The sequence below is a fragment of the Gracilinanus agilis genome, chromosome 3, assembly GCF_016433145.1.
Source record: "Gracilinanus agilis isolate LMUSP501 chromosome 3, AgileGrace, whole genome shotgun sequence".
Classification (NCBI taxonomy): domain Eukaryota; kingdom Metazoa; phylum Chordata; class Mammalia; order Didelphimorphia; family Didelphidae; genus Gracilinanus; species Gracilinanus agilis.
Window position 1 is genome coordinate 20,700,840 of NC_058132.1, and position 21,918 is coordinate 20,722,757.

General features: G+C 53.6%; 1 protein-coding gene across 1 annotated transcript; it reads left to right on the plus strand.

The window, feature by feature from the left end:
- Positions 1–169: 169 nt before the first annotated feature.
- On the plus strand, positions 170–2,030 carry LOC123240831 (killer cell immunoglobulin-like receptor 2DL5A). The gene is made up of 4 exons (XM_044668547.1): positions 170–557; positions 858–947; positions 1,689–1,742; positions 1,890–2,030. Exons 1-4 carry the CDS (start codon positions 170–172, stop codon positions 1,982–1,984), a joined length of 627 nt encoding a protein of 208 aa, XP_044524482.1. The 3' UTR covers positions 1,985–2,030.
- The last annotated feature ends 19,888 nt before the right edge of the window (positions 2,031–21,918 follow it).

Genomic DNA, 21,918 nt, shown 5'->3' on the forward strand with positions numbered 1-21,918 from the left:
GGCTCTCAGGACACAGGGCACCCCCTCCCCCTCCTTGGGGGCCCTCAGGACACAGGGCACCCCCTCCCCCTCCTTGGAGGCTCTCAGGACACAGGGCACCCCCTCCCCCTCCTTGGGGGCCCTCAGGACACAGGGCTCCCTGCCCCCTCCTTGGCGGGGAGCTTAGGAGATGCCCCCAGCGTTGGGGAGGGCTGGAAGGGGGTTCGGCCTGGCATTTCTGGGGGGCCAGGGACCTCTTGTCCCCCTGAAGCCCCCCTCCCCGTCCCCAGGCTTGTTCCCCAGCCCCTCCCTCTCGGTGCTGCCCAGCCCCTCTGTGGTCTTGGGGGAGAAGGTGACCTTCCAGTGCTTCTCGGAGCTGGGGTTCGGCATGTTCACGCTGACCAAGGAGGGGGGCGGCCCCCCGGAGACCAGGGCGGCCCAGGGGAACCAGGCGGACTTTGTCATCTCGGAGGCGACCCTGGACCACCAGGGCACTTACCAGTGCTTCGGCCTTGACCCGCGCTATCCCCAGGAATGGTCCTCCCCCAGCAACGCCGTGGCGCTCAGCGTGGTCCAAGGTGGAGAAGCTTGGCCGGCGGGGATGGAGCGGGCGGGCAGAGAACCAGCGCTGGCTGTGACTGGTGTGGTGGGCCGGCGGGGGATGGTGCCCGGACCCTGTCGGGGAGGGCGGGGGTGGGGGGGGTTGAGATGCCCGTCAGAGCTCGGGGCTCCAGCGGGCCCCTTCATGCCAAAGCCGGAGCTCCCTGGGGCTGTTGGGGGGCCCTGCAGACCTCAGCCCACGGCAGAAGGGCCTGGGGGCGCCGCTAGAGGCCATGGCTGTGGGGGGATGGCCGAGTTGTTGGTGTTGGGGTTCGCAGGGGGAGAGATGGCAGCCTGGCCCTTACCCTGGCCCGCTCCCCATTCAGATGTCCCCAAGGACCACAAGCACTCCTCGGAATTCTGGTTCGGTAAGTGGGCCCGCAGGCTTGGGGGGCTCTTCTGCCTGGCCTCCCCCCGCCTCCTTGCCCTGGGGGCCCCTCCCCTGGCTCAGAGGATGGGGCGGCCGGTTCTGGCCGCAGTGCTGCCTGGGCCCTCCAGGGCTCAGACAAGCCCAAGGATGCCCGGGACCTCTGGGGGCCTCCCGGGATGGTCCCGGAGCCCAGCCGCCAAACCTGGAGATCTTTAAAGGAAAGCCGGATGTCCACCTCCGGGGACCTTGCGAGGGTCCTTCCTAGCCTCCCCTGGACGGGGCGCCCGGAGGAGGCCGTCCAAGGCCGGAGGCCTTTGGTTTCATTTCATGGATCTGGGAGGAGACCCGGCTCCGGCCGGACACCGAGCCAGGCCAGGGGCCGCAGCCCGGGGTGCCTCCCTCTCTTCCCTCCCGTCATTGTTGAGTCCCCGTCCTGACCCCCGAGGGCCTGGCCACCGCCTTCTCCCGCTCCTTTGGCAAATGAGGAAACTGAGGCCAATAGGGTCACACAGCTGGGAGGCCCGGCACTGTCCATGGCACCACCCGGCTGCTTTCCTGCCCCTTCCCTAAGGCACACCTGGGCCCTCTCCCGCTTTACAGAGAGGGCATAAGGGCAGTGAGGGGGCCCTTGGCCAGGCCTAGAAGCCGGGGTAATTCCACTGCAGGGAGGGGTCGGGGTGCTGGGGAGCCCGAGGAGCGGCCAGCCAGCCCCCTTCTTGTCTCTGCCCCTTCCTACAAGGCAATCCCGGCCCCCATTTCTTCCTCAACAAGCTGAGCTCCGAAGCCAGGCCGGGTGAGTGGGACGTGGGATCCGGGAGGCGAGAGCTCGGGCGAAGCACCTCCGTGGCGTCCCGACTCCCCTCCTAGGGGACTGGGGGTGGGATGGGTGGAGGGGCAGGCCAGGGGGCTCCCCCCAACCTCTGCTGGGCTGTGCTTCCAGGAGTCTCTCTCTGGGATTCCAGCGGGCGCCGCCGCCTCGTCCACATGGTCCTGGCCGGCCTGATCCTCCTCGTTCTGGTGGCCCCCATGGCCTAGACCTGGCCCCCTCGGGGAGCCCCCCACCGGCAGACAAATAAAGAGCTGAAAGACACTTGGGGAGTGTGTGCTCCGTGGGGCGGCAGCGGGGAAGGGCTTTCAGGGGCTGGAGGGGAGCCGCTGCCTGCCTGACCCCCCCCATGTCCACAGTGGGGGGGGCAGTCAGAGACCCCCCCCCAGGAGTGGCCCTGAAGGGATCCAGAGATCCTCTCCTGCATCCCTTTCAATGGGAGACATGGGGGACATTATGTGGCAGCGGGGCGAGGGGCACCAGTAACTGGGGGGCTGGGCCGAGCAACCGCTCCCCCTCCCTCCGTCCCAGCCCCCCCATCTTCTGCTTTACATCCAATACTTAGCATCGATTCTAAACCCGAAGGTAAAGAGTTAAAAAGCAAACCCAGAGATGAGGAAGCTTCTCCCACAGCGATTATCTGCCACTGAGTCTGGGCTGCGGTTTCTGGGCGAATCCTCAGAGGGTGCCCCAAGGCCTGAATTTGAATCTGGGCCTCCTCACTTTCCCCAGCCACTGCTGAACCCAGATCCGCCTTCCCTGGAGGCTTTCTCCCGCCCACTCTGAGGATCAGCCTCTGCAGAGCTTTCCTGTGGCCTGGGAGACCCGCCCAGAGAAGGCAGTCTGGGCTCTGCGCCCAGGCACAATTGCAGGCGCTTAGAAGGGACGCCCACATTTTGAGCCGCCCCCATCCCCGGTGTTCCCGGGGCTACTGTGGCCCGACGAGCCGACTGGATACACGCACTGGACATTGACTCCGACATAGATGTCGTTTTGGTCCTCTTCCAGTATTCAGAAAGACAATGGGAGGCAGCTGGGTAGCTCAGTGGATGGAGAATCAGGCCTAGAGAAGGGAGGTCCTGGGTTCCAATCTGGCCTCAGACACTTCCCAGCTGTGTGACCCTGGGCAAGTCACTTGACCCCCATCGCCTACCCTTACCACTCTTCTGCCTTGGAGCCAATACACAGTACTGACTCCAAGAAGGAAGGTGAGGGTTAAAAAAAAAAAAAAAAAAAATAACGATCCACATTGGCCAGAGTTGATGGACCCAGAAGGCTCTCCCAAAACACACGTTTAATTTGAACTCAGCACACGTAAGAATTGGTCTTGCTTGACTAACCAGAGCTCTTCCTGCTTCCTCAGTGGGTCAGGGAGGAAGAAATTTAGAACAGAAAATGAAACTCCTCCGGGGCCCCTGGACATCCTCCGCTGCCAGCTCAGCCCTCCTTCCTCCGGCGGACCGAGGAGATGGGTGCACGTTCAGGCAACAGCTGGCCCTGGAGTCCCGTCAAGGTGATCGAATACATTGTTTGGTTGCCTTGAAAGGGACCGTGAAAGGAGTGAGAGAGACCTCACTAAGCTCCAGGAGATGCCACTTCTCTAAAGGGGGTTCCTGCCCTGCAGAGCCACCGTAGTGACCACTCAGAGTCTGAAAGAGGCAAAGCCCAGGCTCCATGCCATCGTTTCCTCCTGGGTTGAGTGAGGGCTGGGGAATGGCTCCTCTCTACGGACAGAGAGAAGTAGGCCTCTCGGGCCTCTCCTTCACCTGCATTCTCTTCTGGAGAACGCTGCCAGGCCAGCAGACGATAAAAGAAAATAATGGGGGGGGGAGGGAGAAAATATGGGGTGAAAGTCTGCGGCTGCCTCTAGCCTTTTATTTTCCCTGAATCATTTCAATTCAAGAACACGGATAATTTGTGAAGCTGACATTCAAATAAGCTGGCTAGATGCTCACTGGGATGGTCCACTTCAAGTAGTTGTTCCTGAAGAGTCAAGGATGCAGGAATATCCCATCCTTTCCTGAAAGTCATCTTCTAAAGCAGTGATTCCCAAAGTGGGCGCCACCGCCCCCTGGTGGGTGCTGCAGCGATCCAGGGAGGCGGTGATGGCCACACGTGCACTTATCTTTCCTATTAATTGCTATTAAAATTTAAAAAAAAAAAAACTAATTTCCAGGGGGCTAAGGAATATTTTTTCTGGAAAGGGGGCGGGAGGCCAAAAAAGTTTGGGAACCCCTGACCTATATGATGTAATGGAAAGAAGAAAAAATGGAACCAGGAAGCTGGGCACGAAGAAGCCCATGGTAACCATAAAAGACCAAAAAAGGAAAGGGAACGAAGGATCCCCTGTGGGAGAAGGAGCTAGATCAACCCAGCTGTTTGTACCTAGTTGGTGCAAGTGGATTGGCCGCCTCTGGTGCCCTTTCTTTCCTCTGTCTGTTCACAGAGCTGCAGCCCCAGAGAGGAGGGGAGCAGGCTTCCTTCCGCTTGTGCTCCAGCATTGATTCCAAGTGCTTAAAAATAAATCCATTTGGATAAAAAGTCTATAAATCACCATTGATTAGAGAAATACAAATAAAAGCAGCTCACCTCCCATCTGGACTTCCCTGGAGGGGGATGCTGCATCTTGATTGATTAAATTGAAGGTTGCTGATTGATTATATTAAAAAATGAACAAAGAGAGAGTCCAATTCACTCTTTGGCAGCTGTAGCTGCCTTAGCTTCTCTCCCAGCTAGACCAAGATGGAGACAAATCCTGAAGCCCTCCTGATAAATGCTCTCTGCTTCCAGAGAAAGAAGGGGCACCGTCTGAATGCAGACCAGAGCCTGTTATCTCTCACTTCATTTCTGATCTGATAATAATCTGATATAGATTGTTAGTCATTTCAGTTTTCTTCTCTATCAGGTTGCTTTTCATCTCAGGGAGGAAGCAAGAGAATTTGGAACTCAAAATAATAATTAAAAAAAGGAACAGTAAAAATAGTTTTTTTTTTTCATTTAATTGGGGAAGAAAAGAAAGTATTCTTTTAAAAAAAATCTATAGGGGCAGCTGGGTAGCTCAGTGGAGTGAGAGTCAGGCCTAGAGACAGGAGGTCCTAGGTTCAAACCTAGCCTCAGCCACTTCCCAGCTGTGTGACCCTGGGCAAGTCACTTGACCCCCATTGCCCACCCTTACCAATCTTCCACCTATGAGACAATACACCGAAGTACAAGGGTTAAAAAAAAAAAAATCTATAGTAGAATAGGGACGTCTGCATGTGGTGACTCTTGGGTTATTTCACTTTTAAACTCTGAGCTGTGCCTCCTCTTCAAAGATCTCCCGCCATGGCTGTGATCCTCTGCTCTCTTCTCTTCCTTGTTCCCAAGTGTCTGCCCTGCCACCAAGCAGGGTGAGAAGGCATTCTTTTGTTCCTCTTCCTCATGGGTGTGTGTGTGTGTGTGTGTGTGTGTGTGTGTGTGTGTGTGTGTGTGTGACATCTCCCATTAGTCTGTGAGCTTCTGGAGGGGAAAAGGACCCCCTTGAATTCTATTTGTGCCCCTGCTTGGGCTGAGGTCTCCACACAGCATGCTGCCAATGGGCAAATGACCTGAGAGACCACCCCCTTCTCACCCTCGTGTGCCATCTAGCCTTTCCCTTTAGAATCCGGGAAGTCCAGTGACCCAGCTGTGGCCACACCTAGACAATATTTGACTACAATTAGTAGGAAGATGAAGAAAGCATTTTTCTCAGGATCTTGGCCACCCCAAGAAGATTCCGACTCGGTGCCTTGGACTGAATCCTTCCCCCGAGCTCCCCGTCTCCTTAACAAAGGCCATTTTCTTTGAGAAAATTGGGTTAAAACAAAGAAGCTGAGTGTGGGGGCATCTGGTCCCCCTTTTGTTAGAATTAGCCTTCACTGACCCCTCCTGCCCCTGGCTGTGAAAGGGTTAAGGATGGTCATACAGGGAAGGAAGACGTCTTTGGTCCATCTTTGACCAGCTCTGGGGCTCCTAACCTTGCCTGTACATCCTGGGCTGTTCTCAGGCTAGTCGCCTGTGGGGAATGCCTTGGCCATCCATAACATCTTGGATCCAGGGCTCAGCAGCCCTCTAGTCCAGTGATTCCCAAAGTGGGCACCACCGCCCCCTGGTGGGCGCCGCAGGTGACGGCCACAGGTGCATTTATCTTTCCTATTCATTGCTATTAAAATTTAAAAAGAAAATGAATTTCCAGGGGGCTAAGGAATATTTTTTCTGGAAAGGGGGCGGGAGGCCAGAAAAGTTTGGGAACCCCTGCTTTGGAACAATCTCCTCTCATTTTTACAGAACAGGAAACTGAGTCCCAGGGAAGTTGGAACTTGTCCAAGTCTACCCAGGCAGTAAATCTAGGTCAGGGCAAGGGACTTAGAGATCATCTCTGACAACTCCTCCTTCATGTCACCGGTGAGGAAACCAAGGCTAAGCAAGGACTCCAATGACGCTTCTCTGACCTGACCACACATGGTCCACCCACACCAGCTCTGCACAAGGCCCCGAGAGGAAACCAAGACCGGAGGTTATTTGGGGGGCCAGAAGGCAGAGGAGCCCCACCACGTCCTTCAGTGCTCAGGCTCTCGGCCTCACACTCTTCACGGTGACTGTCCCTTGGCAAGGGGCAAAGGACCATCCATGGGTGTCTGGATCTCGGTCCTGCTCTGCCTGGGTAAGGACTGGGGCGACGGGGCTGGAGAGAAGAGGGAGGGAAAGGCCGAGGCAGGGAAGAGTCCCATCTGCCGTAAAATGAGGGAGTCCGACTCGGTCTCTGGCTGTGTCGGGGAAGTAGAGGCAGGGGAGTGTGAGGCTCAGGAGGGTCCCCAGAGAGGAAGCCTCCAGCCGAGGGGGCTCGGTTGCTAATTTGGGCCTTTCCCCCAGGGTTCTGTCTGGGGGTGTCCAGGATGGGGACAAGAGAGGGTAAGTCATGTCCCCCCAGTTCCGCACCTCCAAGCCCCCTGAGGCAGGGGAGCGGTGGGGGTTTTGGAGGGGTCCACATGGATGGGGGTTGGGAACACTGGTTTGGCTTCAGATGCCACCGACCCTCACTCTCTGTGTGATCACGTGATGTCCCTGGGGACCCCCCTCCCCCTCTGAAGGCCCCTCTGAGGTCTGAGACCCCCGTGGGATTCCAGGTTGATTCTCTTCCAGAGAAACTCCACAAACCTTCCCTTTGGGTCATGCCAAGCCCCAGCATCCCCGTGGGGTCACCTGTGAGGATTGGGTGTCGGGGCCCCCCTGGGGCCCGCCTCTACTACCTGGAGAAGGCAGGGAGGCCCGAGTCTCTGCGGGAGGCTCGCCAGCCTTGGCCCAGGAATGAAGTTGTGTTCCTCATCTCCGGGGTGACGCCGCTCCACGCCGGGCCTTACCGCTGCTCCTGCCGGCTGCTGGCTAGCTGGTCGGAGCTCAGCGATGCTCTGGAGCTGGTGGTGACGGGTAAGGGGGACCCTGTCCGGGACGGGTGGGGAAGAGCTGGCTCTAGCCTGAGACTTCCTCTTGGCTCCCCAGGGGCCGCCCAGAGGGGCCCCCCCTGGCTGAGGAAGCTCGACACCTCCACGCCTCTCGAGTCACACACCGCAGCCGAGCTGGGCCCAGTGCTCTGGACGGGGGCCACTGTGGAGGGAGCCACCAGTGGGCCAGAAACAACAGCCGGTGAGTGAGTGGGGGCTCTGGGAGCAGATTGGAGAGGCCCAGCGGACCCCTTCCTTCTGACTCCACACCTTGTCTCTAAGGCCGCGCCCTCCGGGATTCCACGGTGTCCAATCTCCTCCGAATGGGCCTGGCTGGGCTTGTCCTGGCCGCCCTGGGAGTTCTGCTGGCCTGGCCTGGCCGGAGGACGAAGGGAGCCCCAGCGGCCCGGACCCTTTCCCTTTCTCAGGTACCGGGGAGACAAAGTCACTGTCTGAGCCTGGGGACGGGGAAAGTGCGGGGCCTTGCTGGAGGCCTCAGAGCAGCAGGGTCAGCCGGTGTCCCCCGAACCCCTCTTGGGCCTCAGAGGGGCCTCACGTCTCATTCCCTGCTTCGGAGCAGGTCGGGTGGGGATGGGCCTCACTAGGGTCCCGTGGTAAGAAAGCCCGAGAGGCAGGACCCAGGCGAGGCCTCTTTTCTGTTCCAGTTCTGAGCCTGTCCCCCAGGAAGATGAAGGATGGAGGATGGCCGCTCACTCCTGGAAGGACCCCCGGCCCCAACTGCCTGCCAGGCCCCAGAGTCTTACCTGCCCTCCAGGCTTTGCTAAATCCCTCGGGGGCACCCCGATTCCTGACCTCCCCTAGAGTAGACCTTGGGCCTGTCACTGACCTTCCCATCTTCCCTCTTGAAAAATGTTTGTCAAAGGAGACTGATTCACTTCCCGGAAGTTTATGGCTTTTAGATGGGTTGGAAATCTTTAGAAGTCAATCATCTAGGGCAGCTGGGTAGCTCAGTGGATGGAGAGCCGGACCTAGAGACGGGAGGTCCTGGGTTCAAATCCGGCCTCAGACACTTCCCAGCTGGGTGACCCTGGGCAAGTCATTTAACCCCCAATGCCTGGCTCTTACTACTCTTCTGCCTTGGAGCCAATACAAAGTAATAACTCCAAGACAGAAGGTGAGGGTTAAAAAAATGATAATAAAAAAGAAATCAATCACCTGGTGCAGCCTTGTCTCTGTCATTTACAGGTGAGGCCCCCCCCCACATCTGACTGTAGCTGAGGTGCCCCCCCCAGCTTCTCTCCATGGCTGTGGTCATCACAGGCTGGCAATGTGGTGGCTGTCCTGGCCTCAGAGTTAGTCTGACCTGCTGCCCCAGAGCCCATCACTTCCTCCAAGTGCTTGGAGGCTAGAAGGCAGAGAGCGTTAGCCAGGAGGGTTTTCTCATTGGGAATCCCCCAAACCATGGATGGCCCGGATCCAGGCCCAGATAAAGCCCATCAGCCCTCCCCTCCCCTCCCCTCCCCTCCCCATAGCACTCGAACATTTGGCTTAGGGTTTAAGACTTGCCAACCCCTCGTCGGGCATTCTCTCACGCTCCATCCCTCAGTGGCTGCCCAGCACTGACCAGGCCCCAGGGCCGGCTCTTGTCCTGACTGCCCTCTACCTTTCCAGCTCTGTCTTTACCAATCTCGGACTCATGCTGGATACTTCATTGCCTCCTCTCCACTGGAAATGACTTTGTGGATGCACTTAAGCTACCCTGGAGTTATTATTCTGGGTAAAGGGGTGTTTGCCCTCAATAGAGGTCTGCTCCAAGAAGCCAGGGGCTGATTGGTTTTCTGCTTTTGTATCTCTAGTATCCGGCACATAGTAGGTGCTTTGTAAATGACTGAATCGATGAAAAAATGTGTCTGTGTTTTCCTTCTGCCTCACCTTCTCTCCCATAGTTCCCTGTTCTTGTAGAATTTTCCTTGGTGGGGCAGCTGGGTAGCTCAGTGGATTAAGAGTCAGGCCTAAAGACAGGAGGTCCTGGGTTCAAATCTGGCCTCAGACACTTCCCAGCTGGGTGACCCTGGGCAAGTCACTTGACCCCCATTGCCCATCTTTACCATTCTTCTACCTAAGAACCAATACACAGAAGTTAAGGATTAAAAAAAAAAAAAAAAAAGAATTTTCCTTGGACCTTTTTGGCCACTTCTAGGAAGTCTTCTGTGACCTACTGGGTCCAGAGAGCAATGGGTTTTTTCAGCTCTTCCCTATCTCCCTGGCCCTTTTCTGTCAGACAAGACACACTTCCTTAATGTATGTTGAACCCATGATCAGGAAAACTTTGAGGGATGCACCTGGCCCCCGGCTGTCCAGAGATGCAGTGGTTCAGGCAGTAGGGTCCAAATTAGAGAACTCTGTGTGTGTGTGTGTGTATGTGTGTGACATTGGGCAGGGAGGGTAGGACCCGGAGGGGCTATTGGTCCAGGGTCTCTGAAAGGAAATCAAGCTGGAGACCTAGACGCTCTGGAGGACTCTTTCCCCTACCATATCCTGTGGCGTAGAGCTGTGTCCTTTGGGGCCCCCAAGCGCAGGAGTCTTGAACTAATACAGCCTAGAGAGGTGAGGGTGAGGGGATGTTCCCAGAGAGGGAGTCTGGGAAGAACTTGGGTCTACTCAGTAACTAGTTGAGTAGCTTCTCTTTTCTGTTCCTTACACCTTCTAGGATTTCTGCCTCCAAGGAAAAGGGGAAGGGTATGCCTGGCGGGATCCTAAGAACTCAGCCAAAGGCTGTGGATTTACTGAGCTCACATTCCCAAAGAATGGAGGCCCCTTGAAGGGAAACTTCGGAGGAGCCTTGGAGTAACCCAGCCAATCGACAGGCATTCGGCTAAGCATTGACAAATACAAGCATAAGGAGAAAGACGATGCCTGTCTTCAAGGAGCTTCCATTCCAATGGGGAAAGACAACTCTGGGAGATGTTGTAGTAATCATAGGAGAAGAATAAATTTCAAGGATGGGAAATCTGCTCAGGGCAAGACCAAATAGGACTGCCTACTCTAGCCAAAGGCATTTCATTGAGATTTTCTTGGCAAAGATCCCAGAGTGGCTGCCATTTTGTTCTCTAGCCCAAAGGCACGCTATTGCTGCTGTTCAGCAGCCTCCCACTCTTCATGACCCCATGCACCATAGCCCAGCAGGTCCTTCTGTCCTCCACTCTCTTGAAGTTCATGTTTGTTGTTTCCTGGACACTATCTATCTGTGCCATCCTCACCACTGGCCACTGGATGCTGCTTAGCCTGAAAATGCCTAAATGCCTCCTAGCTGCCAAGTCATTATTTTGGTGGTACTTAGCGGCTGGCTTCATCTCGGGGTTCAAAGTCAGTCTAGGAGACGAATGGAGTATTGCTTAATTACTGAAATGTGAAATCTATTCTCTGGACTAGCTTGGGAACTGTCTCCTCCCTCCCCACACTGGATTTCTATCCTTCACTTCCCAGGCCACTGTACTTGGAGAGCTTGCTGGGGTCACACAGACTATACCCTCTTCCTGATTGATTTCTCTGTCACATTTGCCCCTGTTGACCACCCTCTCCTCATGGGCATCTCCTCACTCTTTTCTCTTGGTTCTCCTCTCCCTCAACTGCTCCTTCTCAATTTCCCTGGCTAAACCATGTCACATCCACTCACTGGAAGGCACCCAAAGCTCTTCCTTGAGTCCTTTTTTCTCTTTACACATTAAATAGTGTAAGTGTTAAAATTAATGGTTTGGCTACATATATGAAAATTAGAAATTTTTTATTTATAAAAGAGGTGAAAGTAGAGAAATACAAAAGGGTAGAGAAGACATTAACCTGTCTAACTAAATATTGTTCCAGTGCTTGGCTCAGTCAGGACTTGTTAACCTTCAACTGGAATTTAACTCTCTCCAGAAGACAGGAAGGGAAAACCAGCTATCCACTCACCCAAGTTCCCTCCAAGAGGCAGGTCAAGACAACTTGAGCTGAAGGTGACTCCTGAGGTTGACTTTCTTCTTGAAGCCAACTTCTTACTTGGAGTCACCTCTCTTCTTGGAGTCTACTCCCCTGGCTTCTTGTCTCCTCCCCTCTTCACAGGGGCCAGTCATAACTTCCAAATAGCCTAGCACTGCCCAGGGGGCAGTGTTTTCGGGAACCAGTTCTCACCTTCTGGAGGGGTGAATACTCATTGAAAGGAATCACAGTTTCTGAGAGTGTGAACTCTTAAAAGAATTCACAAGTTTCTGACTGTTTGAGTCAGAAAAAAAGGTGGAATGTTCCAAGTATCTTACTGGCTTCTCACCTAGCACTAAGTAGGGTGTGAATTCACTAAGTGGTTTTCAACTCTTCCACCTAATTCAAGCTTGTACTGAAGTTAATGTTAACTAAAGTATTAGCTCCAACTAGCCAAAGAGAAAAAGGGATTCCCTTCCACAAGTGTGAACTCAAAGAGAACCAAGAATTCCCCTTTTCAGGAGAAATGCATTGATTTTATCAGCTTCCAGGTGTTTAATTGAACGGTTATGAGGTTGATCCCTAAACTCAGAGACACACACACACAGCTATCTATCATTTATCCATGTATGTATGCCTCCCTGTATGGATCTCTGCATCTATTACCCATCTCTCCATTTTCTCTGCATCTACTAATCCATTCACGTAGGTCTGTGTGTATCTCTCACCTATCTGTCCATGTATCTCTCTATCAGCTCCAGCCCTGGTATCTCTCTTGGACACCACTGGCCCATTAGGCATTTTGAAACATGAGGCATTTCACAGCCTGTTGGACAGCCTGTTGGCCCAGAGTAGAGCTCACAATCCTTCTCCTCTGACCCACGTTCTCCTCAGCCATCACCCTTAACAAGTCACTAGCACTCATCCCACAAGCCAAAGTCCACATCTAGCCATTTCCATTTCAGTTCCTCTTCTACGTTCCTTCTTTTCCTCCCCACCTCCCCCACTTCCCCCAGGCGCTCGGCAGGCTGAGTGGGTCCTGTCACTTTTTGTTTAGGCTGTTACAGTAGCCAGCTTCCTACAGGGTCTCCTCGCTTCGGGTGGCCACTCCCTTCAATCCACAATTCACAAAACGACTCCAGCTTTTTTTTTTTTGTGCCCTGAAGGGGCAAAATCCTCCCCTCCTCCCATATCAACAAGCTCCAGCTTCTCCTCATGGCTTCCAAGGATGAAATGGAGCTTCTTTTCACTTTGGCACTTCCATCTCTTCACAAACTGGTCTCTTCTCACCTTTCCAGTTCATCTTTCCATCCTCCCCACAGTCTGCCCAACCTGGCTTTCTTCTGGTTCCTCACACGTGATATGAGCTCTTGGAATGCCCTCATTCCTTTCTCTTCTCCACCTTTTGGAATCCTGGGTTTCCCTTACAATTCAGCTCTTCTGCAACTCATCGCAAAAGAGCTCCCCACTTGCTGGTACCTTCCTCTTCTCTGTGGGAGCAACCCGAAGTCTTTAGGAGGTACTAAGTACGTGCTAGGTACTGTGCTAAGCTCTGGGGATGCAAACGGTTGGTTGGTGGGTGGGCCAGCTGTCGCCCTACTCCAGGAGACCAAAATGACAGTGCTGGTGATTTCTTCTGATTTGCCATCAACTAGATGTAAGTGAGGCCGAGCTGGAGAGTCCTTGCTTAGCCTTGGTTTCCTCACCAGTGACATGAAGGAGAAGTTGTCAGAGAGGATCTCTAAGTTCCTTACCCTGACCTAGATTTACAGCCTGGGTAGCCTTGGACAAGTTCCAACTTCCCTGGGACTCAGTTTCCTGTTCTGTAAAAATGAGAGGAGAACCAGTGGCAAGACAAAAGTCGGGGTGACTGGCAGTAACTCTGCATGCAGTGGATGACTAGCTTTTTCCTAGTCGGACCAAGCTCCGTAGCAATGGCTTCTTCCCGGAAAGCGGGGGCGGGGATTATTCGCATTCGTTCGTTCCTCCTGGCAAGTTTTCACTTGCCCGGGGTAGACATTCCCCCCATCTTTTACTAGAAAGCCTGCCTCCAGCTGGAATCTAATCAAAGCCTGTTGACTGACTGGTGGATGGATGCAGGACGGGCTTTTCCTTAGCCTGACCCCGTTCCCTCCCCCCCCCCCCCCCCCCCGCGGCTCCCCAGCAGTCCTAGAGAGCCATTACGTCAGCTCCCAGAGTCTGGCTTCTCCGAGCCACAGGTGAGAGCTGATTGGCAGGTGGCCCCCAAAGGAGGAAGAACAGCCCTGAAAAGGCCCAGCCAGCCAGCCCTCCCACCTGAGGGGGCCCGGAATCCACCCCTTTAGGCTATCCAAACACAAACAGAAAGGGAGCGTCTGGCCGCAATAAACACAGCCGGCATTTCCATAGATAGCACTTGAAGATCTGCCAAGTTCTCCGCCAACGTCCTCCATCTGGTCCTCACCACAGCCCTGGAGAGCGAGTGTTATCTCCATCCCCATTTTACAGATGCAGACATGGAAGTCCAGTGACTCGCCCAGGGTCACATAGATAAGGAAGGGTCTGAGGAGGCCATATTCGACGACACCAAAGAGAAAGAAGAGTGTGGACGGGACGGAGACCCCAGGGGTGGAGGCGGAGTTTCTGGGAGGAGCTGTCCAATCCGAGGGAGAGGCTACGGGGAGTGGAGGGGGCTTCCAAAGGAGGAATTCCAGGGCTGGAGGGAGTGAACTTCGGGATAAAGAGGTTTCTGGGAGTCATCGAGGCAGCCTGGAGCGGGATACAAAGCTACCTGCTCCTTGCATCGGATAAGCAGCTCTTGGTATAGACTGTCTTATGGACTTGCTGCTTCCTTCATTAGGCAGTTGGAGGGTGCCCAGAGCCCAACGTCGTCTCAGACACTGACTGGCTACGTCACTTCCGGCCTCAGTTTCCTCAGCTGTAAAATGGGGGCCCCCCCCCCCCCCCCCCCGGCAGCGCGGTATTAACGTTAGTACCTCTCCGAGTGGTCGGGAAGCTCTAATGGGATTAGGCAGGTACTTAGACCGCGCCAGCCTGGGCTGAATGTAAACTCCTCGAGGGCAGAGGCCGCTTCACTTTTGTTTTTCCCGATCTCCCAGCCAGCAGCTAAGCTCGCAGGTACTTCACTAAGGACCCATTGATTGTACAAAGGATTCTAGCCATCCGGCGGCCTTCTTCTAGGAAGTACCTACTTGGGCGGGATTCTTTGGCAAGACAAAGAAATAATCCTGTTTTCACCCCCTCCCCCGCCCCCTCCTCCATGCAGACGTTCACCCCATCCTCCGCCCGCTGGAGTAGAAACTCCTGGAGGGCAGATAGTTCCGGCTGGAGGCCCCTCCTCCCACATCCCCCAGGAACCCTACGCAGCCATTTCGTGGATTCCATCCCCAAGAGGGGGGCCCGCACTGGACTCCAGACTTAGCGTGCGGGGCAGGGACCCCTCCCGACCCCCGGCTGGGCCCCGACGCCGAGGCCAGAGATCGCCAGGGCCTCGGAACCTTGATGAGATCAACTCCCGGAGCGCCGTGGTTCCGCCCACCCCCCGCGGAGCCAATGGCAGGGCCGCTTCGTCAAGAGGGACCATGGCGCCAGCCAATCGCCACATGGGGCTGAGTTCCCGGCCTTTAAAACGCTCGGATCGCATCAGTTTCAGTCGTGACCACGTGCTGGCGCCGGCTCAGGCTCCGCTGCCGGAGCTCCCACCGCTCGGAGACGCAGCCCTGCCCTAGGAGAAGGAGCCTTTCCCAGTCAAACTGCACTCCAGGAGTCCCGGGCCTGCCCTAGGAGACCCAGCCCTGCCCTGGGAGAACAAAGGGCCCTGTCCAGCCCGGCCCTTTCCCAGGAGACCCAGCCCGGCACGCCCTGCTCTAGGGGACCCCAGCTCTGCTCAGCCCTGCCCCAGCGGGAAGGAGCCCCGTCCTGGCCAGCCTTGCCCAGGGAGAGCCCGCGAGAAGACCGATCTCTGTTCAGGCCGGCTCCAGGAGACCATCGTTTCAGGTAGCCCCGTCCTCTCCCGCCCAGCGCAGTCTCCAAGGAGACCACAGTGGCCTGCTTTGACCCACGAGCGGCTGCCCAACTGGGACTGACCTGGACCTCCAGCAACCTGGCAGACTGGTGGCCCCCGGGGCCCCAGAGCACCAGGGACAGCACCTCGGGAGCCTATGAAGACCACTTGGGCCCCATGTTGGGCTCTTTCTCTGGCATCCTGGCTGGGCCCTGGAGTTCTTTGTCGGGGCAGCAACAGGTACAAGCCACCCAGAGCTTTTCTCCCCATGGCTCTGGGCCCCTAGCCTACGTGAGGGCTCCATCCCAAGGCCAAGCTCCGGGGTATGAGCCTTCCAGACCCGAGGACTCGCAAGGGCAGCCCTTGCTTGGTTCCTGGGAAATCAAGAGTGAGCCCTTGGAAGATGAAGCTGCTGCCTTCCTGTTCGACGACCAGCCTTCCCTTGAGCTCCCTGGGCCTTCCCAGAAACCTTTTTGGTTCGAAGACCAGATCCATTCGCTGGCCAGTGGGTGGCCCCAGCAGCAGGCAACAGCAGGGCAGGGGTCCAAGCAGCACCCAGTAGCTGGGCAGGGGTTCCAGCAGGGGTTCCAGCAGCAGGCAACAGCAGGGCAGGGGTCTCAACAGCAGACAACAGCAGAGCAGGGGTCCCCCCAGAACCCAATAGGTGGGCAGGGGTTCCAGCAGCACCTAGTTGGGCAGGGGTTCCAGCAGCACCCAATTGGGCAGGGGTCCCAGCAGCACCCAGTAGCTGGGCAGGGGTCCCAGCAGCACCCAATAACTGGGCAGGGGTCCCCCCAGAACCCAATAGGTGGGCAGGGGTTCCAGCAGCACCCAATAGCTGGGCAGGGGTTCCAGCAGCACCCAGTTGGGCAGGGGTCCCAGCAGCACCTGGTAGCTGGGCAGGGGTTCCAGCAGCACCCAATTGGGCAGGGGTCCCAGCAGCACCCAGTAGCTGGGCAGGGGTCCCAGCAGCACCCAATAACTGGGCAGGGGTCCCAGCAGCACCCAATAGCTGGGCAGGGGTTCCAGCAGCACCCAATAGCTGGGCAGGGGTTCCAACAGCACCCAATAGCTGGGCAGGGGTTCCAGCAGCACCCAATAGCTGGGCAGGGGTTCCAACAGCACCCAATAGCTGGGCAGGGGTCCCAGCAGCACCCAATAGCTGGGCAGGGGTCCCAGCAGCACCCAATAACTGGGCAGGGGTTCCAGCAGCACCCAATAGCTGGGCAGGGGTTCCAGCAGCACCCAATAGCTGGGCAGGGGTCCCAGCAGCAGCCAATAGCAGAGCAGAGGTTCCCGTGGCAGCTAGCAGCCAGGCAGGGCACAGACCCCTTTCTGCCCCTACCGTTTCAGCCATCGCCTCTGGGCGAGCATCTCAATCAGTGGTGGGGCAACCCTGGCTCTGGTGGGCAGGCCAGCTGGTCACTCCCAGGCCCCAGCTTGGACTGCTCTGGCCAGAGCGCCCTGCAGAGCCTGGACTCCCAGCCTCAGGGGCCAGTTAAAAGGAGAAAAAAGGTTCGGGTCAAGAGCTCGTCCAGCCACACCTGCAGTGTCCCAGAATGTGGGAAATCCTACACCAAGAGCTCGCATCTCAAGGCCCACATGCGGGTCCATCTGGGGGAGAAGCCCTACGTCTGTACGTGGCCCTCGTGCTCCTGGAAGTTTACCCGCTCCGATGAACTGACCCGCCACATCCGGAGACACACCGGTGACCGGCCCCACCGGTGCCATCATTGTCCAAGGGCCTTCTCTCGCTCAGATCACCTGGCTTTGCACCTGAAGAGGCATTCCGAAGAGAGAGCTGCCCCCCCTGCCCCCGCCCCTGCCCCCATTCTGGCCCCAGAGCCAGGCCTCCCCCACCCTCATGCTGCCACCCTGGTGTCCCCAGCTTTGAAAGATGACCTTCAGCTTCCAGAGATTGGAGCCTCTGAACCCCTAGAACAAGATCTCTTTCAAGAATGGGGAAGTCCCCTTCTAAAACCTTCTCTCCTTCCCCCTGTTCCCCCGGGGGAGGGTTGCCCCCTTAGCCAGTAATGTTTGTGAAGAGACCCAGATCTGACTTCTACCTCAACCCCATACTACTCTTTCCTGACTGTGAGAAAAGAATTTCACCATTGGGCCTCAGTTTCCTCCTCTGTAAAATGAAAGAAATAGACATTTTTGTGTAGGTGACAACAAGGAGGTGATAGGGAAATGTGGAGAGGAAAGAAGGGCAAGAAGGACAATGGCCTAGAGACAAGCAAGATTATGAGGAGCATCCGTCCATCTCCAGCAGCTCACCCACCGCCTTTCTGGGCAACTTCCGAGCTTGACTCTTCAGGTCCAGTCTCTGCCCCAGGAAGTGGGTTCTTCCAAGGACCTGGCCTCTGGCCACCCAACTTTCAGGCCGCCTGGACTTCAAGGCTGTGGGGCTATGGCCTCTACGTGGAACAGCCCTTATGGATGCTGCCTGGCCCTCTTCCTGGAAGACCCAAGGACAGTGGGAGGAAGACAGGAAGACTCTTCCCGTTGTGTGGGGAACCTGAGGACCACCGAGCCTGCTGGTGAGAGAGGGACTTCAGTGCTTGTGGGGGTGGGGGGAGACCTGAGCAACTTCCAGTGGGGGCCCCTTTTCTCAGGTGCAAAGGGCGTGGGCGTCTGTGACCTTCTGGTGGGTTCCTTGGTTCTTGGAGCAGTGGGGGTGAAGGATTGGCCACTGAGCTAGGAGGAACGGCCTGCTCAGCCTTCTGTTTCCTCCCTTTGGGCCTCAGATCTCCAGCAATGGGTGTGTGTGTGTAGGGGTTTGGTAGAAGAAATTGTTTCAGCCCTGGGTCCAGCCATGACTGATCCTTCCTCTTTTTGGTGGTTTTCTCTTGGGTACAGGTGACCAGACAGGGATCCTGAGATGGCTGAGGTCAGGAGTTGCTGAGTCCTGGAGCTGCTCGCTTAGAAGGCGGTGTGAGCTACAACACCTTTTCATCCGGAAAAGATGACCTGATTTCAAGAGGATGCTCCAGATAAAATGTCTCTGATAGCCCAGGTTTGCTTATGGCTTGCCCAGCATGCTTGCACTGATTGCCCAGGTGGAGGTGAAAGTGAAAAATCTATTCCACATTCTCACAAATCTCCCAAGCATCTTGCCCTCTCCAAAGACTCTAATGCGAATTTTAGGCAAAGTACTGTACTTGTTCACCTGCACGGTTGAGCCTTTTTTATATTTTATATTTTAGGCATTTCTTTGGTGGTGGAGGAAATAAATAGCTGTCCCCATACCTTAGCCTTTTGTATATCAATAGCCTTTCTCTGTTAGTCTTACATAGGGTACACCTACAGAGTTTCCTCATCCCTAAAATGAGCTGGAGAAGGAAATGGCAAATCACTCCAGTTCTTTGTGGCATGAAAATACCTAATAGAATAGCCTAGATTTTTGTTTGGTTAATGTTTTCATGGAGTTCAGGCCATCGATTCTCTTAAAAATTTTAATCCATTTTAACATTTATTTTGAAAAATGTGAAGTTCAAAATCCCGCCCCCTTCTATCCCTCCCCCTCGGAGAAGGGAAGCAATATAATATCAATTATACTTCCATATTTCCATGTTAGCCATTTTGTAAAAAAAAAAAAGGGTAAAAAAACGAAAGTGAAAAAATTTGCTTTCATCTACGCCCAAAAGTTCATCAGTTTTCTTTGTGGAAGTGAGCACTATTTTCCCTCCTGGCTCCTTTGGAATTGTCCTGATGAGAGGAGCTAAGACTTTCACAGTTGATCTTGGTAGGATACTGCTGTTATTGTGTATGGTGTTCTCCTGGTTCTGCTCAGTAACTGTGCATCTGTTCTTAGAAGTCTTTCTAGGTTTTTCTGAAATGATCCCCCTTTGTCATTTTCAGTAGCATTATAGTAGTCCATCATAATCATATACTTCAGCTTTTTCAGCCATTCCTCAGGTTCCCCACACAATGGCTGAAAATGATGGATGCCCCTTCCGTTGCTAATTCTTTGACACCACAAAAAGAGCTGGGTCTATAAAGTGGATCTTTTCCCCCCTTCTTTAGTTTCTTTATAACCCAGAGGTAGTAGGAGTATTCCTGGATTAAAGGGTTTGCAGAGTATAATATAATATATTATAATAATATAATAATAATTGTAATAATACATTATAACCCCCATTGCCTAGCCCTTACCACTCTTCTGCCTTGGAGCCAATACACTGTATTGACTCCAAGAGGGATGGGAAGGGTTAAAAAAAAAAAAAGTAAAAAAAAAAAAAAAAGACCTAGGCAGTGGGGGTTAAGTGACTTGCTCAATGTCACACAGCTGGGAAGTATCTGAGGCCAGATTTAAACCCAGGCCTGGCTCTCAATCCACTGAGCTACCTTGCTGTCTGTCCCCTATAGTGCTTTTTCATATAATGATAGATAAATTTGATTTCCCCTTCTGACAACTTCATGTGTATATCCTTTGGCCATCTTATCTATTGGGAAATAGCTCTAATTTCTCTCAATTTGTCTCAGTTCCCTACATATTTGAGAAACTGAAGCCTTCATGAGAGAAACTTGGTACAAAATTCCCTGCTCCCTCCACATTTCCTGTTTAACTCCTAATTTTTGGCTGCACTGATTTTGTTTGTGCAAAAGCTTTTCATGTGCTCAGAATGATCCATTTTACTTTCTCTCTTTCTCTCTCGGTCACAAATTTTTCTCTTGATGAATAAAACTTTCCATGCTTTCCTAATTTGCTCCTGGTATTATTCGTTATGTCTAAATCATGTGCCCACTTGGACTCTATCTTATTTTAGGGCATGACATGTCAGTCTATCCCTATTTTCCCCCCAACTTTTTTTCAGAAGTTTTTGTCAATTTTCTCCCTAAAGCTTGGATCTTTGCATTTATCAGACACTAGATTACTATGGTCTTTTACTATTGTGTATCCCATCTATTCCACTAATCCGCCATTTTTTCTTAGTACCAGATTGTTTTGATAACTACCACTATGTCATACAATTTGAGATCTGGCTGTTCACTAGGCCACCTTCACATTTCTCCCCATTGATTTCTTTGATGGATTTTGTAATTATTTTTCCTAACTCAATAATTCTGTTATGACTGATAGGCAAATTAACTTAGACGGAATTGTCATTTTTTATTATATTCCAAGTCATTCATTCTTTTTTTTTTTGGTTAATTTTTTAGAAATAGTTTTTTTTTCAGTTAAATGCAAAAATAATTTTTAACATTTTTTAAACTTTTGGTTTCTGGATTCTCTTTCTCCCATTCCCTGTCTGAGAGGGCAAGCAATTTTATATAGGCTATACAGATGTTATTATTGCAAAACATTTCCATATTGTGAAAGAAAACAGAAGGAAATTGAGAAATAGTCCGCTTTGAACTATATTCAGACTCCATCCGTTCTTTCTCTGGAAGTGGAGAGCATTTTCCATCCCGAGTTCTGTGGAATTGTCTTGGATCATCTCATTGCTGAGAACAGCCAAATCCTTCACACCTGTGATGATCTCCTGGTTCTGCTCACTTAACTTTGCATCTGTTCATGTAAGTTTTTGCAGGTTTTTCTGGAATCGCCCTGCTTATTTCCTAGAGCACAATAGTATTCCATTACAATCTTTCACAACTTGCTCAGCCTTCCCCAAACTCCCAAATCCCTGACAAATGCATATGTCCTTGGGTATGTCTGCTCTTAACAGAGCACTTTTCTCTCCTAAAAAGAATAGACTGGTGCAAGTATAATGATCGAGGGAAATTCCACAGGATTGGACCACTGCTTGGTTGGGGTTGGGGGAGAGGGAGGAGGAAGAGTCATCTCTGGTTCCATTCTGGAATTTGAGTCTGGGGGGACCAACCCCTTGAGATGGAGTGCTGGAGGACTCACAGTGCCAATAGTGTGCCAAGAGCCTTGCTCTGGAGTCAGAAGGACCTGAGTTCAAATCTGGCCTCTGACATTTACTAGTTAAGTGACTCTGGCCAGGACACTTCACTTCTTTTTGCCTCAGTTTCCTCAACTGTAAAATGAGGATAGCAATTGGTTATTGTGAGGATTAAATGAGGCCCCCAGGAGGTACTTAAAAAATGCTTGTTCCCTTCCTTCTTTCTATAACGCTTCAAGATTTATAAAAACGTTTTATGTACGTCATCTTCTTTGATGTTCTCTGTAGGGTGGATTATCATCCCCATTTTACAGATGCAGAAACTGGCCCTGGAGGAAATGACTGTCTAAAGTCATCCATTAAATTGACTGACCTGATGTTAGGCTGGCCTCTGAGACTGTCTGCAGCCCTCTCCTGTGGCCCTGTCTCAGGGCCAGAGAAAGGCCAAGAAAGCTGGCTCTTTGGGTAGATAGCCTTCGCTTCGCCCCTGTAACAGGACAATGTCCTCTGGGCGAATGGGGAGAGGGATGCTTGGGGAGGCGCCCTGTGGGGTCTCCCCCTTAGAGAACAAGAGTCCTGGGGTATTTTAGAGAGAGCTAGACAGGGTTTGAGGGACCAAGAGAGGGAGGCCTGGCCCAAGGCCCACAGGCACTTGGCAGCAAAGCTCTGAAGCTCTCAGCTTCTCTCTTCAGGGCCTCCCGTTCAGCCCTGCCAGGTCTGTGGTTGGCCCTGGGGGGAGGGGGGGCTCCTTGTTTATCCCCCCAGTGTTTGATGCTTGCTCCACTGAGGGAGGGGATTCCAGAGCCCCAAAGGACTGCGGACATCCAGGCTTCCTCCTTCTGCAGGCCTCTGAGGGCCTCCCTGGGGGTGATGGGCACTGCTCCCTCTGCCCTGAGACCGGAGGAGAA